At 44.2% G+C, this 18,197-nt stretch overlaps 1 protein-coding gene across 6 annotated transcripts in view; it reads right to left on the reverse strand.

Moving 5' to 3' along the window:
- Positions 1 to 18,197, reverse strand: part of FAT3 (FAT atypical cadherin 3) — a 502,317-nt gene that overhangs the window by 34,789 nt on the left and 449,331 nt on the right. For all 6 annotated transcript variants that reach the window (XM_075266169.1, XM_075266167.1, XM_075266168.1 and 3 more), the window contains 6 exons: positions 13,670 to 14,059; positions 12,938 to 13,152; positions 11,231 to 11,368; positions 7,999 to 8,142; positions 5,177 to 5,374; positions 2,990 to 3,788 (listed from right to left, as the gene is read on the reverse strand). In XM_075266169.1, the coding sequence (XP_075122270.1) occupies positions 2,990 to 3,788; positions 5,177 to 5,374; positions 7,999 to 8,142; positions 11,231 to 11,368; positions 12,938 to 13,152; positions 13,670 to 14,059 (1,884 nt within the window). The remainder of the gene's footprint in view (positions 1 to 2,989; positions 3,789 to 5,176; positions 5,375 to 7,998; positions 8,143 to 11,230; positions 11,369 to 12,937; positions 13,153 to 13,669; positions 14,060 to 18,197) is intronic.

Raw genomic sequence — 18,197 nt, forward strand, 5'->3', positions numbered from 1 at the left:
CCACCATAGCAGCGGTAGCAGCTGCCACAGGGCCCGGGACATCAGGGGCCCGGTGACAGCTGCTATCATTATGCTCGGAGGTCTTTTCGGACCCCCGAGTATAATGATCGGGGCCCCCTGTTGGTGGAATACTTTCCACCAACAGGGGGCCCCGAAGCTGCAGCAATGGCTGAGACACAGGAGCTTCAGGTCTGGCTCCTGTCAGCGCTGCAGGACGCTCCCCCTCTCTCCCCCCTCCCTTTCTCTGCTCTCCTCTGCCCACCAATGAGAGGAGGAGGCGGGGCTTATCCCTGCCGTCCTGCACTGGAGGAAGAAGCTGCTCCAGGAAAATGAAACTGAAGCTACACAGGTACGTACTGGGGTTACTATACTTATTACTATCAGGCATTTGGGGGGATTACTTGTGTTTTAGTGACTCCATGTGCCTCATAGTAATAGCAGTTAACCCCATCATCTCCCTCACATTAACCCCTGTTTGCCTCACCATAAGAGTTACTGATATGTGAGACATTTGGGGGTAATAGTAATGAAGATACTTTATTATTACCTCCATGTCTCTCACATATCAGTAACTCTTATGTGAGGTACACAGGGGTTAATGTGAGGGAGATGATAGGGTTAACTGCTATTAATATGAGGCACATGGAGTTACTAAATTGTAATGCACAGGACCAGATTTTTTTTTATCCACAATTTGTCCTGGTATAGCGGTCAGCGGGTGACAGTATTTAGTCCTGTAGGGGCCACTAAGGGACATAATACTGTGTGCAGGGGCCACTATGGGACATAATACTGTGTACAAGGGGCCACTATGGGGGATAATACTGTGTGCAGGGGCCACTATGGGACATAATACTGTGTGCAGGAGCCACTATTGGGTATAATACTGTGTGCAGGGGCCACTATGGGACATAATACTGTGTGCAGGAGCCACTATTGGGTATAATACTGTGTGCAGGGGCCACTATGGGACATAATACTGTGTACAAGGGGCCACTATGGGGGATAATACTGTGTGCAGGGGCCACTATGGGACATAATACTGTGTGCAGGAGCCACTATTGGGTATAATACTGTGTGCAGGGGCCACTATGGGACATAATACTGTGTGCAGGGGCCACTATTGGGTATAATACTGTGTGCAGGGGCCACTATGGGACATAATACTGTGTACAAGGGGCCACTATGGGGGATAATACTGTGTGCAGGGGCCACTATGGGACATAATACTGTGTGCAGGAGCCACTATTGGGTATAATACTGTGTGCAGGGGCCACTATGGGACATAATACTGTGTGCAGGGGCCACTATGGGACATAATACTGTGTGCAGGAGCCACTATTGGGTATAATACTGTGTGCAGGGGCCACTATGGGACATAATACTGTGTGCAGGGGCCACTATGGGGGATAATACTGTGTGTAGGGGCAACTAAGGGACATAATACTGTGTGCAGGGGCCATTATTGGGTATAATACTGTGTGCAGGGGCCACTAAGGTACATAATAGAGCGCGCAGGAATGCGTAGGAGGGACTCGGTCGAGATCTTCGGTGTCGGGGGGGCCCCATGTCAAAAGTTCGCCACGGGGCCCCGCCATTCCTAGTTACGCCACTGACTGTGGTCAAATAATACCACCATACAGAACTCAAATAATGCAAAATATATTGCTAAAATAATAGCTCTTTTCAGTGCTCCAATTCTACCTCAGTGCTCAAGTAATGCAATGCTCCATTAATATCACCATTCATAGCACAATTAATACAGGGCTAAAATATATATCACAAAACAATGATCAAAAAATACCGCCATAGAGGGTTCAAGTAATACCACAAAACAATGATCAAATAATACCGCCGAACAGGGCTCAAATAATATCACCATTCAGAGCACCATCAATACAGGGCTCAAATAATATCACAAAACAATGATCAAATAATACCACCTTACAGGGCTCAAATAATATCACCAAACAATGAACCAAGTAATACCGCCATATAGGGTTCAAATAATGTTACAAATAATGATCAAATAATACTGCCATACAGGGCTCACATAATACCACAAAACAATAATCAAATAATACTGCCATAAAGGGCTCAAATAATACCACAAAACAATGATCAAATAATACCGCCATAGAGGGTTCAAGTAATACCACAAAACAATGATCAAATAATACCGCCATACAGGGCTCAAATAATGCCACAAAACAATAAACAAATAATTCTGCCATATAGGGCTCAAATAATATAAAAAAAAAACATGAACAAATTATACCGCCATATAGGGCTCAAATAATATTACGAAACAATGATCAAATAATACTGCCATACAGGGCTCAAATAATACCACAAAACAATGATAAAATAACACCGCCATACAAGGCTCAAATAATACCACAAAACAATGATCAAATAATACCGACATACAGGACTCAAATAATACCACAAAACAATGATCAAATAATACCGCCATACAGGTTTCAAATAACAAAAACACTGCCAGCACCAAAACATCCTTCATTATACATTCATTCTCTAAGGCAGGGGCAGAACCATTTGGGCTGCAGAGGCTGCCCTCCCAGTCGGATCTATACGTATCCCATGGGGCCAGGAGGAATTAGCATGCCCTTAGGCCTTTCGTTGCCCCTTTACTTTGGACACACACTAAGTGCCGTATACGTTGCGGCTGCAATAGTCTTTACATGTGAGTCAAAGTCACCTATGATCTATTTGATCAAACTCACAAGTGTCTTGCAGACTATAAACAAAATTTGGATTTTTTGTGTTGCGTCACAGTTGCGTTATCGGAACCGTATTCGCAATCATTACTTCCACGTGGCTTGGCCAATGTCATTGTGTAGGCCCAGCCCATAGTGCAACCTATGGGTGAGTTCTATACATGACCTAAACCATCCCGTAATCCAATAACACCCAAGCGCCATCAATGCCGGACTACAGGAATTATACCGTCCACGCATCTACTCACCATTACATATACAGCGCACGTTCCTGTAAAACCGGGGACACACGAAGCTGATTCTGGCCGTGCTGTAGGTCATCAGCGAGTGGGAATCTATAGACAACGTCTGTTCGCAATGTTGCTCCTGACAATCCAATCCCGAACAATTCTTCTCCAAGATGGTTGATATCCGAATTACATTTTCCAAATGTCGCCTCGCATTGGAGAGCTTCTGAATCAAATAGGCCGGCTTATAGAAACCTCCGCTCTGCATTTGTACGGCAAATAGCATGTCGAGCTGGTTAGTGCCGGCTACCGGCTGAATACTGATGATATACAGGCTGTCTTCTTTCTGCGTCAGAACCGCGTTCCGGAGGGTACGTCGAAAACCGTGCAGATGAAGCCCTACAAAATCTTCAGGAGAGATGTTCTCAAACCGTATAGTGACTGCGTTGTATAACATATCCTGAATCAACTGCTCAACATGAACCGTGACATCCACCGAAACTTGATAGCGGCCATCGCTGACCGATACGTTGAGATTGTATTTGCCCCCATCGAGACCTCCGAGGGCGATGACTTTACCGTCGTGATTGTTTACTTTGAATAAACTTTTCTGCTCTGATTTGAGGCTGTAGGAGAGGACATCGTAGACATCCTGATCGGTGGCGTGGATCTTGCCGATGACGCCACCTGGGAAATCGTCTTCCATGGTGACAATGTAGATCTCCAGTGGGATGGCAGAAGGTTTGTGGACACTCTCTTCAATGACTCTTACGTGTATGTAGGTTTGAGAGACCAGGGGTGGTTTTCCTGAATCTTTCACCTGTTTTGAAGAGATAGAAAGTAGATTTAGGACTTCCTAGAAGACACAAACATGTCATATGTGACATTCATTAAAGGGGTTGTCTGGGACTATCAATAGGAAGGCCTAAAGATGAGCCATTGATTTCAGATTGGTTGGAGTCAGACTCAAAACTTCCAGTGTACGAAGCTCTCTATAACGCTCATCATTCTGTCTCCAATTCAATCTCCATCTACTAACCCACTCATCAGCCAATAACCTACAACTGGGCAGGGATATTTCTCCTGTAGAGTGTAAGCTCTTATGGGCAGGGTCCTCTCTCCTGTAGAGTGTAAGCTCTTATGGGCAGGGTCCTCTCTCCTGTAGAGTGTAAGCTCTTATGGGCAGGGACCTCTCTCCTGTAGAGTGTAAGCTCTTATGGGCAGGGTCCTCTCTCCTGTAGAGTGTAAGCTCTTATGGGCAGGGTCCTCTCTCCTGTAGAGTGTAAGCTCTTATGGGCAGGGTCCTCTCCTGTAGAGTGTAAGCTCTTATGGGCAGGGTCCTCTCTCCTGTAGAGTGTAAGCTCTTATGGGCAGGGTCCTCTCTCCTGTAGAGTGTAAGCTCTTATGTGCAAGGTCCTCTCTCCTGTAGAGTGTAAGCTCTTATGGGCAGTGACCTCTCTCCTGTAGAGTGTAAGCTCTTATGGGCAGGGTCCTCTCTTCTGTAGAGTGTAAGCTCTTATGGGTAGAGTCCTCTCTCCTGTAGAGTGTAAGCTCTTATGGGCAGGGACCTCTCTCCTGTAGAGTGTAAGCTCTTATGGGCAGGGTCCTCTCTCCTGTAGAGTGTAAGCTCTTATGGGCAGGGTCCTCTCTTCTGTAGAGTGTAAGCTCTTATGGACAGGGTCCTCTCTCCTGTAGTGTAAGCTCTTATGGGCAGGGTCCTCTCTCCTGTAGAGTGTAAGCTCTTATGGGCAGGGACCTCTCTCCTGTAGAGTGTAAGCTCTTATAGGCAGGGACCTCTCTCCTGTAGAGTGTAAGCTCTTATGGGCAGGGACCTCTCTCCTGTAGACTATAAGCTCTTATGGGCAGGGTCCTCTCTCCTGTAGACTATAAGCTCTTATGGGCAGGGACCTCTCTCCTGTAGAGTGTAAGCTCTTATGTGCAGGGTCCTCTCTCCTGTAGAGTGTAAGCTCTTATAGGCAGTGACCTCTCTCCTGTAGAGTGTAAGCTCTTATGAGCAGGGTCCTCTCTCCTGTAGAGTGTAAGTTCTTATGAGCAGGGTCCTCTCTCCTGTAGAGTGTAAGCTCTTATGGGCAGAGTCCTCTCTCTTGTACAGTGTAAGCTCTTATGATCAGTGACTAATAATAAAGATTATTATACTTATACCCCAGAGGATACATATCTACCCCAGCAGAATAGACCTTGAAATACCTGTATGTTGAGGAGATGCTCATTTGCCACCGTGTGTTGAAAAACAACAGCAGACCTTAAGACTCCGGACTGGTCCAGTACAAACTTGCCACCTTCATTTCCACTTATTATGGTGAACGTAAAGGGTGGTCCGTTGTGGTAGGAGTCTTTGTCGGTGACTACTAGCTGGAGAATACTTGTACCAGTTGGTTTGTTCTCCTACAATATAAAGTCAGCCATTACAGTACATTATGTATTCATTTATACCAAAAACCAAGTTGTTATTTTATTGTGGGTGTCAACATGGGTGAAATGTCCATCATTGGAGATTCCATGCGATGGCCTTGCCAGGGACCGCACTTGGTTTTAGCATCTAATATCTGCTGACAGGTTCCCTTTAATAAGAGAATGGCGTCCTTGAACAAATTAGAACTAAGTTACAGATGGACTCATGTATATTAGATAGTGTTAGGCGAGATAGAGCTTGGTGGTTGCGTTGAGTGCCGAAACACCAAGTCCAACCACTTACTGTGCAGAATGTTCTCCTCTTCGCTGAAATACACATTTATGAGAACATTACGGCCACATGAAATTACAATGAGCTCCTTATGTTCATATAGTCAGATTTTTATATAAAAATCCATTAATCCATATCCGCGGCGTTGCAACGTGACGTAGAAGCCCGGCTCATTCATTAGAGCGCGGTAATGGACTTCTCGGCGAGACAGCCACAGAAATGATTCATAAGTCACATTTAGTCCTCGGTCAAGTGATTAGGCGGCATCTGAACTTGTTTACAAGACTAACCTGTCCGCGACCCACATTATACATTAACTATCTTCTGCTTAGCTTCACATCTATCGGGCAAAGTGGATAATTGTCGGCAGAGTGTTAGAATAATGGCCGCGTTACCGTTAATGCACAAGGCGTGAAACAATTTATATTACCTAGATGCTAAAAGGCAGGAGTTGTGCAGAACTTGGCATGACATAGTTGAAGGTGACTATTCATTCTAATGCTGCATTTGTGTTCGAAAATGAAGAATGAGGTGGAGGCTTCCAGCCCGAGCGCATGTATCTAGTCTACAACTTCTAGTATATGTATGATGGGTATTGAATTTTCACAAGATCAGGAAAGCTAAAGGTTGGAGACTAGAGATGAGCGAACACTAAAATGTCCGAGGTTCGAAATCCAATTCGAACAGCCGCACACTGTTCGGCTGTTCGAACGGATTTCGAACCCTATTATAGTCTATGGGGGAAATGCTCGTTTCAGGGGTAGGCAAAATTCAATACAATTATACTTACCAAGTCCACGAGTGACGGTCGGGCGGGATTCCCCTTGAAGTCTTCTCCCTGCGCAGCGCCCCCTCGGCGTCTTCCGGCTGGAATTCACTCTGCCTAGGCATCGGGGCCTAGGCAGAGCCGACTGCGCATGCGCAGTCGGCTCTGCCTAGGCCGGATGCCTAGGCAGAGTGAATTCCACCCGGAAGAAGACGCGGGGACGCAGCACGGAGAAGACTTCGAAAAGGTTAGAGAAGAACCAGCGTTGATTGGCAGAATGTATAGCATTCTGCCAATCAACGCTGGTTCTGCATCGAACCTTAAACGTCGAACAGCTAGTAGTGTTCGATCGAGTACGAGTATTTTGAATACCGTAGTATTCGACTGAACACCTACTCGATCAAACACTACTCGCTCATCTCTATTGGAGACTACAGTTTGTGCTCCAACCTTCTGTTTTGGAAACAATTGCATTATTGTTAGAATTTCTGAATGATCCAATGCTAGATTAAAGGAAGTTTACCATACACCAACTTAAGACTAAGGCCCCACGTTGTAGAGTTTGCTGCAGCTTTTTGAGCCAGGAATGGATTGAGCAGAAGAGAGAAGTAGAAGAACTTTCTATACAATTTCCATTCCTTTTGAAGCCATTCTTGGTTTTGACTCAGGCCTCATTCACATCTGCATCGGTAATCCGTTTGGGGGAGTCCACATGGAGACCTCCCCAATGGACTAACGAACACATTGCCAGGCAGTGTGCAGTGAAAGCACACAGACCCCATAGACTATAGTGGGGTCCATGTGCTTTCCGTACGGTCCCCACATGGAACATGAGGACAGAAAAGTACTGTAGTTCACGAGCTACTTTCCTGTCCGCATGACTCATGCAGAGACCATACGGTCGCCATTATAGTCTATGGGGCTTTCACTGCACAACGCTTTCCAATGTGTTTGGTAGTCTGTTTGGGGGGCCCCCATATGGACTCCCACGAACGGATTACCAGGCAGATGTGAACGAGGCCTTAAAAAAATAGCAGTAAAATTTGTTACCAAAAATCTGCGTTTTCGCAACGTGGGGCCTCAGCCTAAAGCAGCTTCTAATGTTAAAGGGGTTTCCCAGAACTTGTTAATTGAGGACCTACGCTTAGGACAGGTCATCAATTAAAAATCCATAAGAGAGTGACACCTGGGGCCCCCGGCAGATCAGCTGTTTGAAGAAGCCTCAGTGTTCGTATGAGTGCTGCAGCTCCTTCAGTACTTACCAAGCACAGCGCCATATATTGCATAGTGGCTGTGCTTGGTATGACAGCTCATTCAGCTATTCTCTTGAATGGGACTGAGCTGTGATCAGGACATGTGACTGATGGATGTGATGTCATATGACCTGTGAAGCAGAAGTGTTGCAGCTTCATATATGCGATGCATGGGGTCCTGGGTGTCGGACCCCCATGAATCTTCTATGAATTTAAAAAAAAAAAAAGAAAATGGAAATGTGCAGGCACCTAATACCAATAATGATTACTATTCATAAGAGTTGCCATACTATTCTCTGTTGCTTACCTGTATGACGGCGCTGTAGTTGGCAGGTGTAAACTGGGGGCTGTTGTCATTGATATCTGAAATATCAATATTTACGGTCACGGTGGATGAGAGAGGTGGAAAACCGCTATCCCTGGCTTGTATCAACAGCGAGTAGCCAGATACCTAAAAAAGAAAATACTAAAAATGTAAGAAAAAAAGTTCTTATGGGTATTTAATGATAATAGCAGCGGGAGAGGAGTGTGCTGATGTTGTGGGAGAAAGTGACTTGTCTATATATAGGGTTAAATTAGTGAGGACAATGTGGCGTATGATACTGGCAATGCCGTGAAAGGTACAAAGCTAAAACAGGAGTTGAATCATGGGAAAGATGACAGCAGCAGGACAAGAGAGGGTTGAACTTGTAGGAGGCAGTGACCAGCCCATTTCAGATCATATTAGCCAAGCATTAGTCTATGGGAACTATCAGAGTGTGGGTAACCATAGGATGAACCATATGCACCCTCAAACGGGAATATTTGAGTATGTTGATCTTGTGGGAGGCAGTGACCGGCCCCATCGTGTCATAATAGTTGTTACTCATAGTCCTGTCCTTGCAAGTATTATGACACGATGGCAGCAGGACTATGAAGTGGGATAGGCCCAGAATACTATGTAGCTAATGGGATCAAGGCAATGGTTACAGCAGCAGAAGAGGAGGAGTGCAATGACTTTGTGAAAAGTAGTGACCTGCTTGCTTAAATAACTATGTTACCAGGAAGATTTGGGAATGATGACAACACCAGGAGAGAAATGTTCTGATTCTGTGGGAAGACATGACATGCTCATTCACATGACTATGTATCATAAGTAAGGACTGGACTCCGTATGACTACGAGGATTGAACGTTTCAATCTGCTGTGAACGTATAACTTCCCGCATGTCCGGAACGATGAAGACCATTGGAATTGCATTGTCCCGACTATTGGAGAGCCGTACAAAATAAGAGCATGGGAATTTGATAGCAGCAGGGGAGGAGTGTGCTGGCGTTGCAGGAGGCAGTGACCTTAATGTTAGATGGGGCACAACTAGGTACCTGTGCTCTAATACTGGAAGGAGTCTACTACAACAAATGCTATATGTGGTTGGCGGTCCTGTTGTAGAGACTGCATAGAGCCCAGGAACCTACGCCTCATCTACAGGTATATTAGCCATTCTAAAATATTCTATATTGTCGTTATACAAAGCTGCATACAGTATATCCTTGTAAGACATTCTCCATAAATGTGCGATAGCTCTATATTTATGGGTAGGATGGGAAGTAAAGTCTCAGCTTAGGGACCTCTCGGGAACATATGATAATCTGACGGTGTGAAGAGTCATTCTTATCCACTTCCAGGGGACTTGTCACTTCACACAAGGCTTCCTCTATAGCCCCTGCCTCATTGTAATTCTATTCTGTACTAGGAGATATGTCACTATAAATCAGCACGGTTACTCGTATGTGCATCTCCAGTTATCTAGATTGCCTAGAATTATTAGAATCTTCTATGGAATTTTGGGCAATTTTTACCATATACAGTCCTATGAAAAAGTTTGGGCACCCCTATTAATCTTAATCATTTTTAGTTCTAAATATTTTGGTATTTGCATCAGCCATTTCAGTTTGATATATCTAATAACTGATGGACACAGTAATATTTCAGGATTGAAATGAGGTTTATTGTACTAACAGAAAATGTGCAATATGCATTAAACCAAAATTTGACCGGTGCAAAAGTATGGGCACCTCAACAGAAAAGTGACATTAATATTTAGTAGATCCTCCTTTTGCAAAGATAACAGCCTCTAGTCGCTTCCTGTAGCTTTTAATCAGTTCCTGGATCCTGGATAAAGGTATTTTGGACAAACAATTCAAGTTCAGTTAAGTTAGATGGTCGCCGAGCATGGACAGCCCGCTTCAAATCATCCCACAGATGTTCAATGATATTCAGGTCTGGGGACTGGGATGGCCATTCCAGAACATTGTAATTGTTCCTCTGCATGAATGCCTGAGTTGATTTGGAGCGGTGTTTTGGATCATTGTCTTGCTGAAATATCCATCCCCGGCGTAACTTCAACTTCGTCACTGATTCTTGAACATTATTCTCAAGAATCTGCTGATACTGAGTGGAATCCATGCGACCCTCAACTTTAACAAGATTCCCGGTGCCGGCATTGGCCACACAGCCCCAAAGCATGATGGAAACTCCACCAAATTTTACAGTGGGTAGCAAGTGTTTTTCTTGGAATGCTGTTTCTTTTTGGACGCCATGCATAACGCCTTTTTGTATGACCAAACAACTCAATCTTTGTTTCCAAAATGAAGTTGGCTTCTCCAAATGTGCTTTTGCATACCTCAGGCAACTCTATTTGTGGCGTACGTGCAGAAACGGCTTCTTTCTCATCACTCTCCCATACAGCTTCTCCTTGTGCAAAGTGCGCTGTATTGTTGACCGATGCACAGTGACCCCATCTGCAGCAAGATGATGCTGCAGCTCTTTGGAGGTGGTCTGTGGATTGTCCTTGACTGTTCTCACCATTCTTCTTCTCTGCCTTTCTGATATTTTTCTTGGCCTGCCACTTCTGGGCTTAACAAGAACTGTCCCTGTGGTCTTCCATTTCCTTACTATGTTCCTCACAGTGGAAACTGACAGGTTAAATCTCTCAGACAACGTTTTGTATCCTTCCCCTGAACAACTATGTTGAACAATCTTTGTTTTCAGATCATTTGAGAGCGGGCTGTCCATGCTCGGTGACCATCAAACTTAACTGAACTTGAATTGTTTTGTAGAAAGAAATGGTCCAAAATCCCTTCATCCAGGATCCAGGAACTGATTAAAAGCTACAGGAAGCGACTAGAGGCTGTTATCTTTGCAAAAGGAGGATCTACTAAATATTAATGTCACTTTTCTGTTGAGGTGCCCATACTTTTGCACCGGTCAAATTTTGGTTTAATGCATATTGCGCATTTTCTGTTAGTACAATAAACCTCATTTCAATCCTGAAATATTACTGTGTCCATCAGTTATTAGATAGATCAAACTGAAATGGCTGTTGCAAACACCAAAATATTTAGAACTAAAAATGATTAAGATTAATAGGGGTGCCCAAACTTTTTCATAGGACTGTACATATATTGTATCCATGAGTGCGCCATATAACAAAGAGGGAGCGCTGGAATTAAATTTCTATTATTACAATCCATGCATATAACTCAATAAACAAAATATACCCGCTCCCGATCCAGCCTGTCCTTCACTTTAATCAGCCCTATGACCGGATCGACCGAGAACTGGTTGTCTTGGTCACCATTAACGATAGAAAAGGTTATAAGTCCATTGGATGGGCTGTCCAAGTCTTCAGCAAATACCTAAGATTGAAAATGATATGACTATTAGTAAAAGCAAAAAATAGACTGCGAGTAAACCTGCATTAAGATAGGTCAGCAATTTAGATCCAACCATTAGGACCCCCACAGATCGGCCGCTTTCCAGAGCACGCAGATCAATCCATTGGGTGAACACCAACCAAGTGTGAGGGGGGGTGACCTATACAAAGGACTGGGATCGATCAAACACAACACGTTTGTGGACGTATATGATGGCATGAAAAAAGGAAATTTCTGAGGACCTCAAAAGAAGAGTCGTTGATGCTCATCGGGCTGGAAAGGGTTGCAAAAAAAAAAATCCTGTACTGTTATAATTATTCATACCTAGACTTATTTTTGGCAAAACTGGGTAACAACCAATGGTAGTTATTACCGCTTTCATCGGAGTTGTCACCCAGCTTCCTTGGCTATGGCATGGCAGATGTCTCCTTCCATGGGTACACTGGTCTGCCATATAAGAGACCAGGAAAGCTGTGAGATCTATAATAGCAGTCAGTAATAGAGATGAGCGAACAGTAAAATGTTCGAGGTTCGATATTCGTTGTGAGTAGCCCCTCAATATTCGACTACTCGAATCGAATGTCGAACCCTATTATAGTCTATGGGGGAAAATGCTCGTTTCAGGGGTAGGCAACATTCGATCAAATTATACTTACCCAGACCACGAGTGAGGGTCGGGCTGGATCCTCCGAGAAGTCTTCTCCTTGCAGCGTCCCCGCAGCGTCTTCTGGCTATTTATTCACTCTGCCAGGCATCGGGCTTGGGCATAGCCGAATGTGCATGCCCGCACTACAAGCAGACATGCGCAGTCGGCTCTGCCCAGGCCCGATGCCTGGCAGAGTGAATTCAGAGCCGGAAGACGCCGCGGGGAAGCTGCACGGAGAAGACGTCTAAAGGTAGGAGAAGAACCAGCGTTGATTGGCCGACTGTATAGCATTCGGCCAATCAATGCTGGTTCTGCATCGAACTTTTACATTCGAACAGCGAGTGGTACTTGATCGAGTATGAGTATTTCGATTACCGTAGTATTCGATCGAATACCTACTCGATCGAGTACTACTCGCTCATCTCTAGTCAGTAACAGATAAACCTAAGGGGTGGCTGGACGCAATTTTGACATAAGAGGACAATTCAAGGGTTTTTTTTTTGGGGGGGGGGGGTATCGGGGTCAAACTTCTCTAATAAACCCAGACCACAAGGAAATGACTTTGCCCGGTGCGTGCCTCGTGTTTACCTTGTTGCTGCCCCATAAATGTAATTAGGTTTTCTAAACACTCTGTAGTCGTGTTTGCTATGGCCGCCGCATCTCTGTACAAGGGATTATGTTTGCTTATAAGACGACGGCATGTTTACTTACTCAGTCCGTAAAAATCTTATTACATTTTAGGAGGCCATTGTAAGCGGCGTGTTGATATTTATTTTATAGCCTGACCTTGGGTAGGACATAAGTCGATCAAGTAAGCAGGAAATCATAAAAAGCCGAGCAATAAACACTCGGGGACATAAAAGTTTTAATAGGTTCTTAAGTAAAGCTCTTACGGTCACACTTACCGTAATGACAGAATCTCCGATAGAGGCGTCTTCACTAATGACAGCGCTATAAACCTCCTGGCTGAATGTCGGGGGATTGTCATTCACATCCGTCAGGTTGATGTTGACCGTAGCCACCGCGCTAAGTGGAGGGCTGCCGCCATCTTTGGCCTCTACCACGAGGTAGAAGTTTTTGCAACCTTCGTAGTCCAGGGGATTGATGACTACTATCGCCCCTGCAAGGAAAAACAAGCTGGATGTATTTTCTGTACCTTCCAATATGGCCACAAGTTCGAAAGGGTTTGACACTCAGTATCACCAATGACCACTTGGTTTCTTCCAGGCCATAGGCAGGGACAGAGATATGCCAAATGGAAGACTCTACTTAACAGTTCCCCATAGTTCAGTTTCCCAAATCTTTTTGATTGTGGCAAAGTGCAGGGTTAACAACAGTCACAAGTTTTGAGTAAAAGACTACATACTCTATTGGATGGATAACCAATAAGTAAGGAGCAAGAGTCAGGTCAATGTCGAATTTTAGTCATGTGATGGTTGTAAAACTAAAGGTTACCATGAATTTTGTAACTGCTCAAGTAGTCAAAAAGTTGCACAATAATCACAAGAATTCAGACTAATGTATGTTACAAGAGACATACAACTTTTTGCATGTAGGGGTACATGGAGATTGGGCAATACTACCCACAACCGTCACGTGATCAAAAGTCAAACACCTCCAAAAGGCAAAGTCCTCACCTGTTTTGGAATTGATCTTGAACTTCCCATGTTCATTTCCAGTCCGAAAGCTGTAAGTGATGTCTGCATTTGAGCCAATATCCTTGCTTGCCGCAAACACGAACATCACTTGGGTGCCAATGGCTGTGTCCTCGGGAACCGTGACCAGGTAATCTCGCCTTTCGAACACTGGTGGGTTATCATTGACATCAAGGACTGTGATTGTAACAACAGCAAATGAAGATAAGGGCTGGAGAGGACTCCGATCTGAGGCCTTCACTGTGATGTTATAGGAGGACTGGATCTCCCGGTCTAGGGGCTGCTCCAGAACTATGATGCCCGATTGCTCATCCATGGTGAAATGCCCATCTGCCGAGTCCACCAGGGAGTAGATCACCTTTCGGTTTATGCCTGGAATACAAAAGCAAAATCGGTATTCAGAAGTTGTATGAGCAATGAAGAGAAGAGTGGATAAAGAAGGGAAGAGTAGATGAAGAAGGGAAGAGTAGATAAGGAAGGGATGAGTAGAAAAGGAAAGGATGAGTCGATGAAGAAGGGAAGAGTAGATAAAGAAGAGATGAGTAGATAAGGAAGGGATGAGTAAAGGAAGGGACGAGTAGATAAGGAAAGGATGAGTATAAGAAGGGAAGAGTAGATAAGAAAGGGATGAGTAGATAAAGAAGGGAAGAGTAGATAAGGAAGGGATGAGTATAAGAAGGGAAGAGTAGATAAGGAAGGGATGAGTAGATGAAGAAGAGAAGAGTAGATAAGGAAGGGAAGAGTAGATAAAGAAGGGATGAGTAGATAAGGAAGGGATGAGTATAAGAAGGGAAGAGTAGATAAGGAAGGGATGAGTATAAGAAGGGAAGAGTAGATAAGGAAGGGATGAGTAGATAAAGAAGGGAAGAGTAGATAAGGAAGGGATGAGTATAAAAAGGGAAGAGTAGATAAGGAAGGGACGAAAAGGAAAGGATGAGTAGATGAAGAAGGGAGTAGATGAGGAAAGGATGAGTAGATGAAGAAGGGAAGAGTAGATAAAGAAGAGATGAGTAGATAAGGAAGGGATGAGTAAAAGAAGGGACGAGTAGATAAGGAAGGGATGAGTATAAGAAGGGAAGAGTAGATAAGGAAGGGATGAGTATAAGAAGGGAAGAGTAGATAAGGAAGGGATGAGTATATGAAGAAGGGAAGAGTAGATAAGGAAGGGATGAGTATAAGAAGGGAAGAGTAGATAAGGAAGGGATGAGTAGATGAAGAAGAGAGGAGTAGATAAGGAAGGGAAGAGTAGATAAAGAAGGAATGAGTAGATAAGGAAGGGATGAGTATAAGAAGGGAAGAGTAGATAAGGAAGGGACGAGAAGAAAAGGAAAGGATGAGTAGATGAATAAGGGAGTAGATGAGGAAAGGATGAGTAGATGAAGAAGGAAAGAGTAGATAAAGAAGGGATGAGTAGATAAGGAAGGGATGAGTATAAGAAGAGAAGAATAGATAAGGAAAGGATGAGTAGATGAAGAAGGGAAGAGTAGATAAGGACAAGTAGGAGGACAAGAATGGTGAGAGGAGATGATGAATGGAGTGGATAAAAAGGAAAGATGAAAAAAGGAAGGAAGGGACACAAAGAAGAAGTTAGAAGGAAGGAAATGAAGTAAAAAGACAGGAAAATGTTAAGTGGAGATGAGAAGGAAGGAAGGAAAGAGGGGAGTGAAAAAGAAATGAGAAGAGTGAAAAAATAGAGGAGAAAGAAGGAAAAATAAGAGTTTAAAAAAAGAATGAGCAAAGGAAGAAGAAGAGGAAAGGAAAAGATGAGAGCAGTGAAGAGAAGTAAGGATATGTTCACATATGCGCGAGAGTCTCAGATGGAGATTCCGTCACAGAAACCACCAAAAATCGGCAAAGAGAAAAGTTCTGCATGGAGAACTCTTGTCTTCACCAGTTTCAGTATAAAAACTGTGGAAACACCGGGTGACCTCATTCAAGTAGTCACTGTTTTAGTGAACCGGCTCTGCGTTATTTGGGTCTGCCAAAAGTCCAACGCAGGTGTGAACCTAGCCCAAGGGACAGGAAAAGAGAAAACTAGAGAGGAAAACAGAGAATAAGGAGAAAAAGAGAGAAGAACAATAAGAAAGGGTGGAAGAAAAGGAGAAAAACTGAAGAGGTAAACGGAGAGAAGGAAGGACTGAAAGGAAAGCAGTGGGAGAGGAGAAAAAGAAAGGAGAGGGACATTAAGAAGAGGATGGAAGGAGAGGAAATGAGGAAAGAAGACAGAAAAAAGTAAAGGCGGGATGGAAGGGAAGGAGAGGAGGGGAAAGAAAAGAGAGGAGAGAAAATGGAGAAAAAGGAAAGAAAGAAGTTCAAAAAATGGAAGGAAGAACTATAGAGAAGAGAAGAAAAAGAAGTGGAGGAAAGAGAAGGAGAGAGAGTAAATGAGAGGAGACAAGGGAAGAAGAAAGAATATGTAAGGCATAGAAAGGAATTGTATGGAACAACAATAAGAAAGGGAAGAAGAAGAGAAACAAAAGAGGAGAGAAGGAAGGAGTAGATGGAACGGAAGGAAGAAGAGAAAACAACTGAGAAAATATGAAAAGAGAAGAAAGGGGGAAGGGAAGAGGTAAGAAGAAAGAGCAGAGAAAAGCCTGAACAATTCGGTTGTCCCCACAGACCTGAAAAACTAATTCCCGCAGGTATAAAGAAAAACTAATATCAGATTTCTTTATAATTTCCTTCCCCGGCAGAAGACGTGCAGCAGACAATACAATAACTCCGCTGCGGTCTGTGATATCATTATGTTTCATTGCCGTAGTCAGTTTCAGCTCCTGATCTCAGAAGTTTCCTTCCAACCTAGCACTGACATTCTTATAGCTGGCCGCCTCCATGCAGACAACAGGTGCGCTGTATACTACAATATCATGCCGCAACGCCTGTGCGCTCTTCATCCAAACATAGGTCATGGAAAATGGAAGCCAAGTGGACAGCTTTCTCCTTCTGCCCACCAGTACTGACAGATGGTCGCACAAGGCTCCACAGAATGATTGCACACAAACACCATAGTGATCAGAGATGAAGTCCTAAGAGACACAACATACAGAGAGAGCACAGTTGTGGCCATATACTACGCTATGTGCTAAGTCTGGTTATATACCGCAGGTAGAATCCATTATCTTAGAGGGGATGTCACAGAAGATAACCTATCATATGTATGTCATGGAGGGGTCCTATTATAAGAGAGATGAGATGTTAACAGGCAGTTTAGGCTTGGTAGATGAGCCAGAATTCTAGTATAGATGAGACTAGTTATGTTTGGCACCAAAGATGTGTCTCTTTGAGACTAAGACCTGCCAGTTATACCGAAAGACTTAGTATCTAAATGTAGAACAGGATCTATGGGGTTCCAACTACTGGGACCCCATCGCTCAGCACTTTATCCTCTATCCTATCAATAGAGGATAAATATTTTACATGCCACAACATCATTGTGGAAGCCGGTCACAGCCATGTGTAGTCCTCTTGTCTTTGGTATGGTCCACATGTCATTACATCCAGATCCAGGATTACTTGGGCTAACCAGGATTAAAAAAAACGTCTGTGTTCTTCCAGAAACCGCGCTAAAACTGTTCTTGGATTCTGTTCGGTTCTGTAGCTCAGTTCCATTGAAGAGAATGAATAGGGCTGAGCTGCAAAACTACACGCATATTTTTAGAACTTGGACCAACCCCTCCAAAAGAAGTCTTAATCGGATTATGGGGTCATGTGCTGCATTCTGGTAATACTAACCTATCTATCTGCAAGGCTGGGGTGATATGCTGGTTCTGGTGACAGTAACCTATCTATCTGCAGGGCTGGGGTGATATGCTGGTTCTGGTGACAGTAACCTATCTATGTGCAGGCCTGGGGTGATATGCTGGTTCTGGTGACACTAACCTATCTATGTGCAGGCCTGGGGTGATATGCTGGTTCTGGTGACACTAACCTATCTATGTGCAGGCCTGGGGTGATATGCTGGTTCTGGTGACACTAACCTATCTATCTGCAGGGCTGGGGTGATATGCTGGGTCTGGTGACAGTAACCTATCTATCTGCAGGGCTGGGGTGATATGCTGGTTCTGGTGACACTAACCTATCTATCTGCAGGGCTGGGGTGATATGCTGATTCTGGTGACACTAACCTATCTATCTGCAGGGCTGGGGTGATATGCTGGTTCTGGTGACACTAACCTATCTATCTGCAGGGCTGGGTGATATGCTGGGTCTGGTGACAGTAACCTATCTATCTGCAGGGCTGGGGTAATATGCTGGTTCTGGTGACACTAACCTATTTATCTGCAGGGCTGGGGTGATATGCTGGTTCTGGTGACAGTAACCTATCTATCTGCAGGGCTGGGGTGATATGCTGGTTCTGGTGACACTAACCTATCTATCTGCAGGGCTGGGGTGATATGCTGGTTCTGGTGACACTAACCTATCTATCTGCAGGGCTGGGGTGATATGCTGGTTCTGGTGACACTAACCTATCTGCAGGGCTGGGTCTGGTGACACTAACCTATCTATCTGC

The sequence above is a fragment of the Leptodactylus fuscus genome, chromosome 2 (assembly GCF_031893055.1).
Source record: "Leptodactylus fuscus isolate aLepFus1 chromosome 2, aLepFus1.hap2, whole genome shotgun sequence".
Taxonomy (NCBI): Eukaryota; Metazoa; Chordata; class Amphibia; order Anura; family Leptodactylidae; genus Leptodactylus; species Leptodactylus fuscus.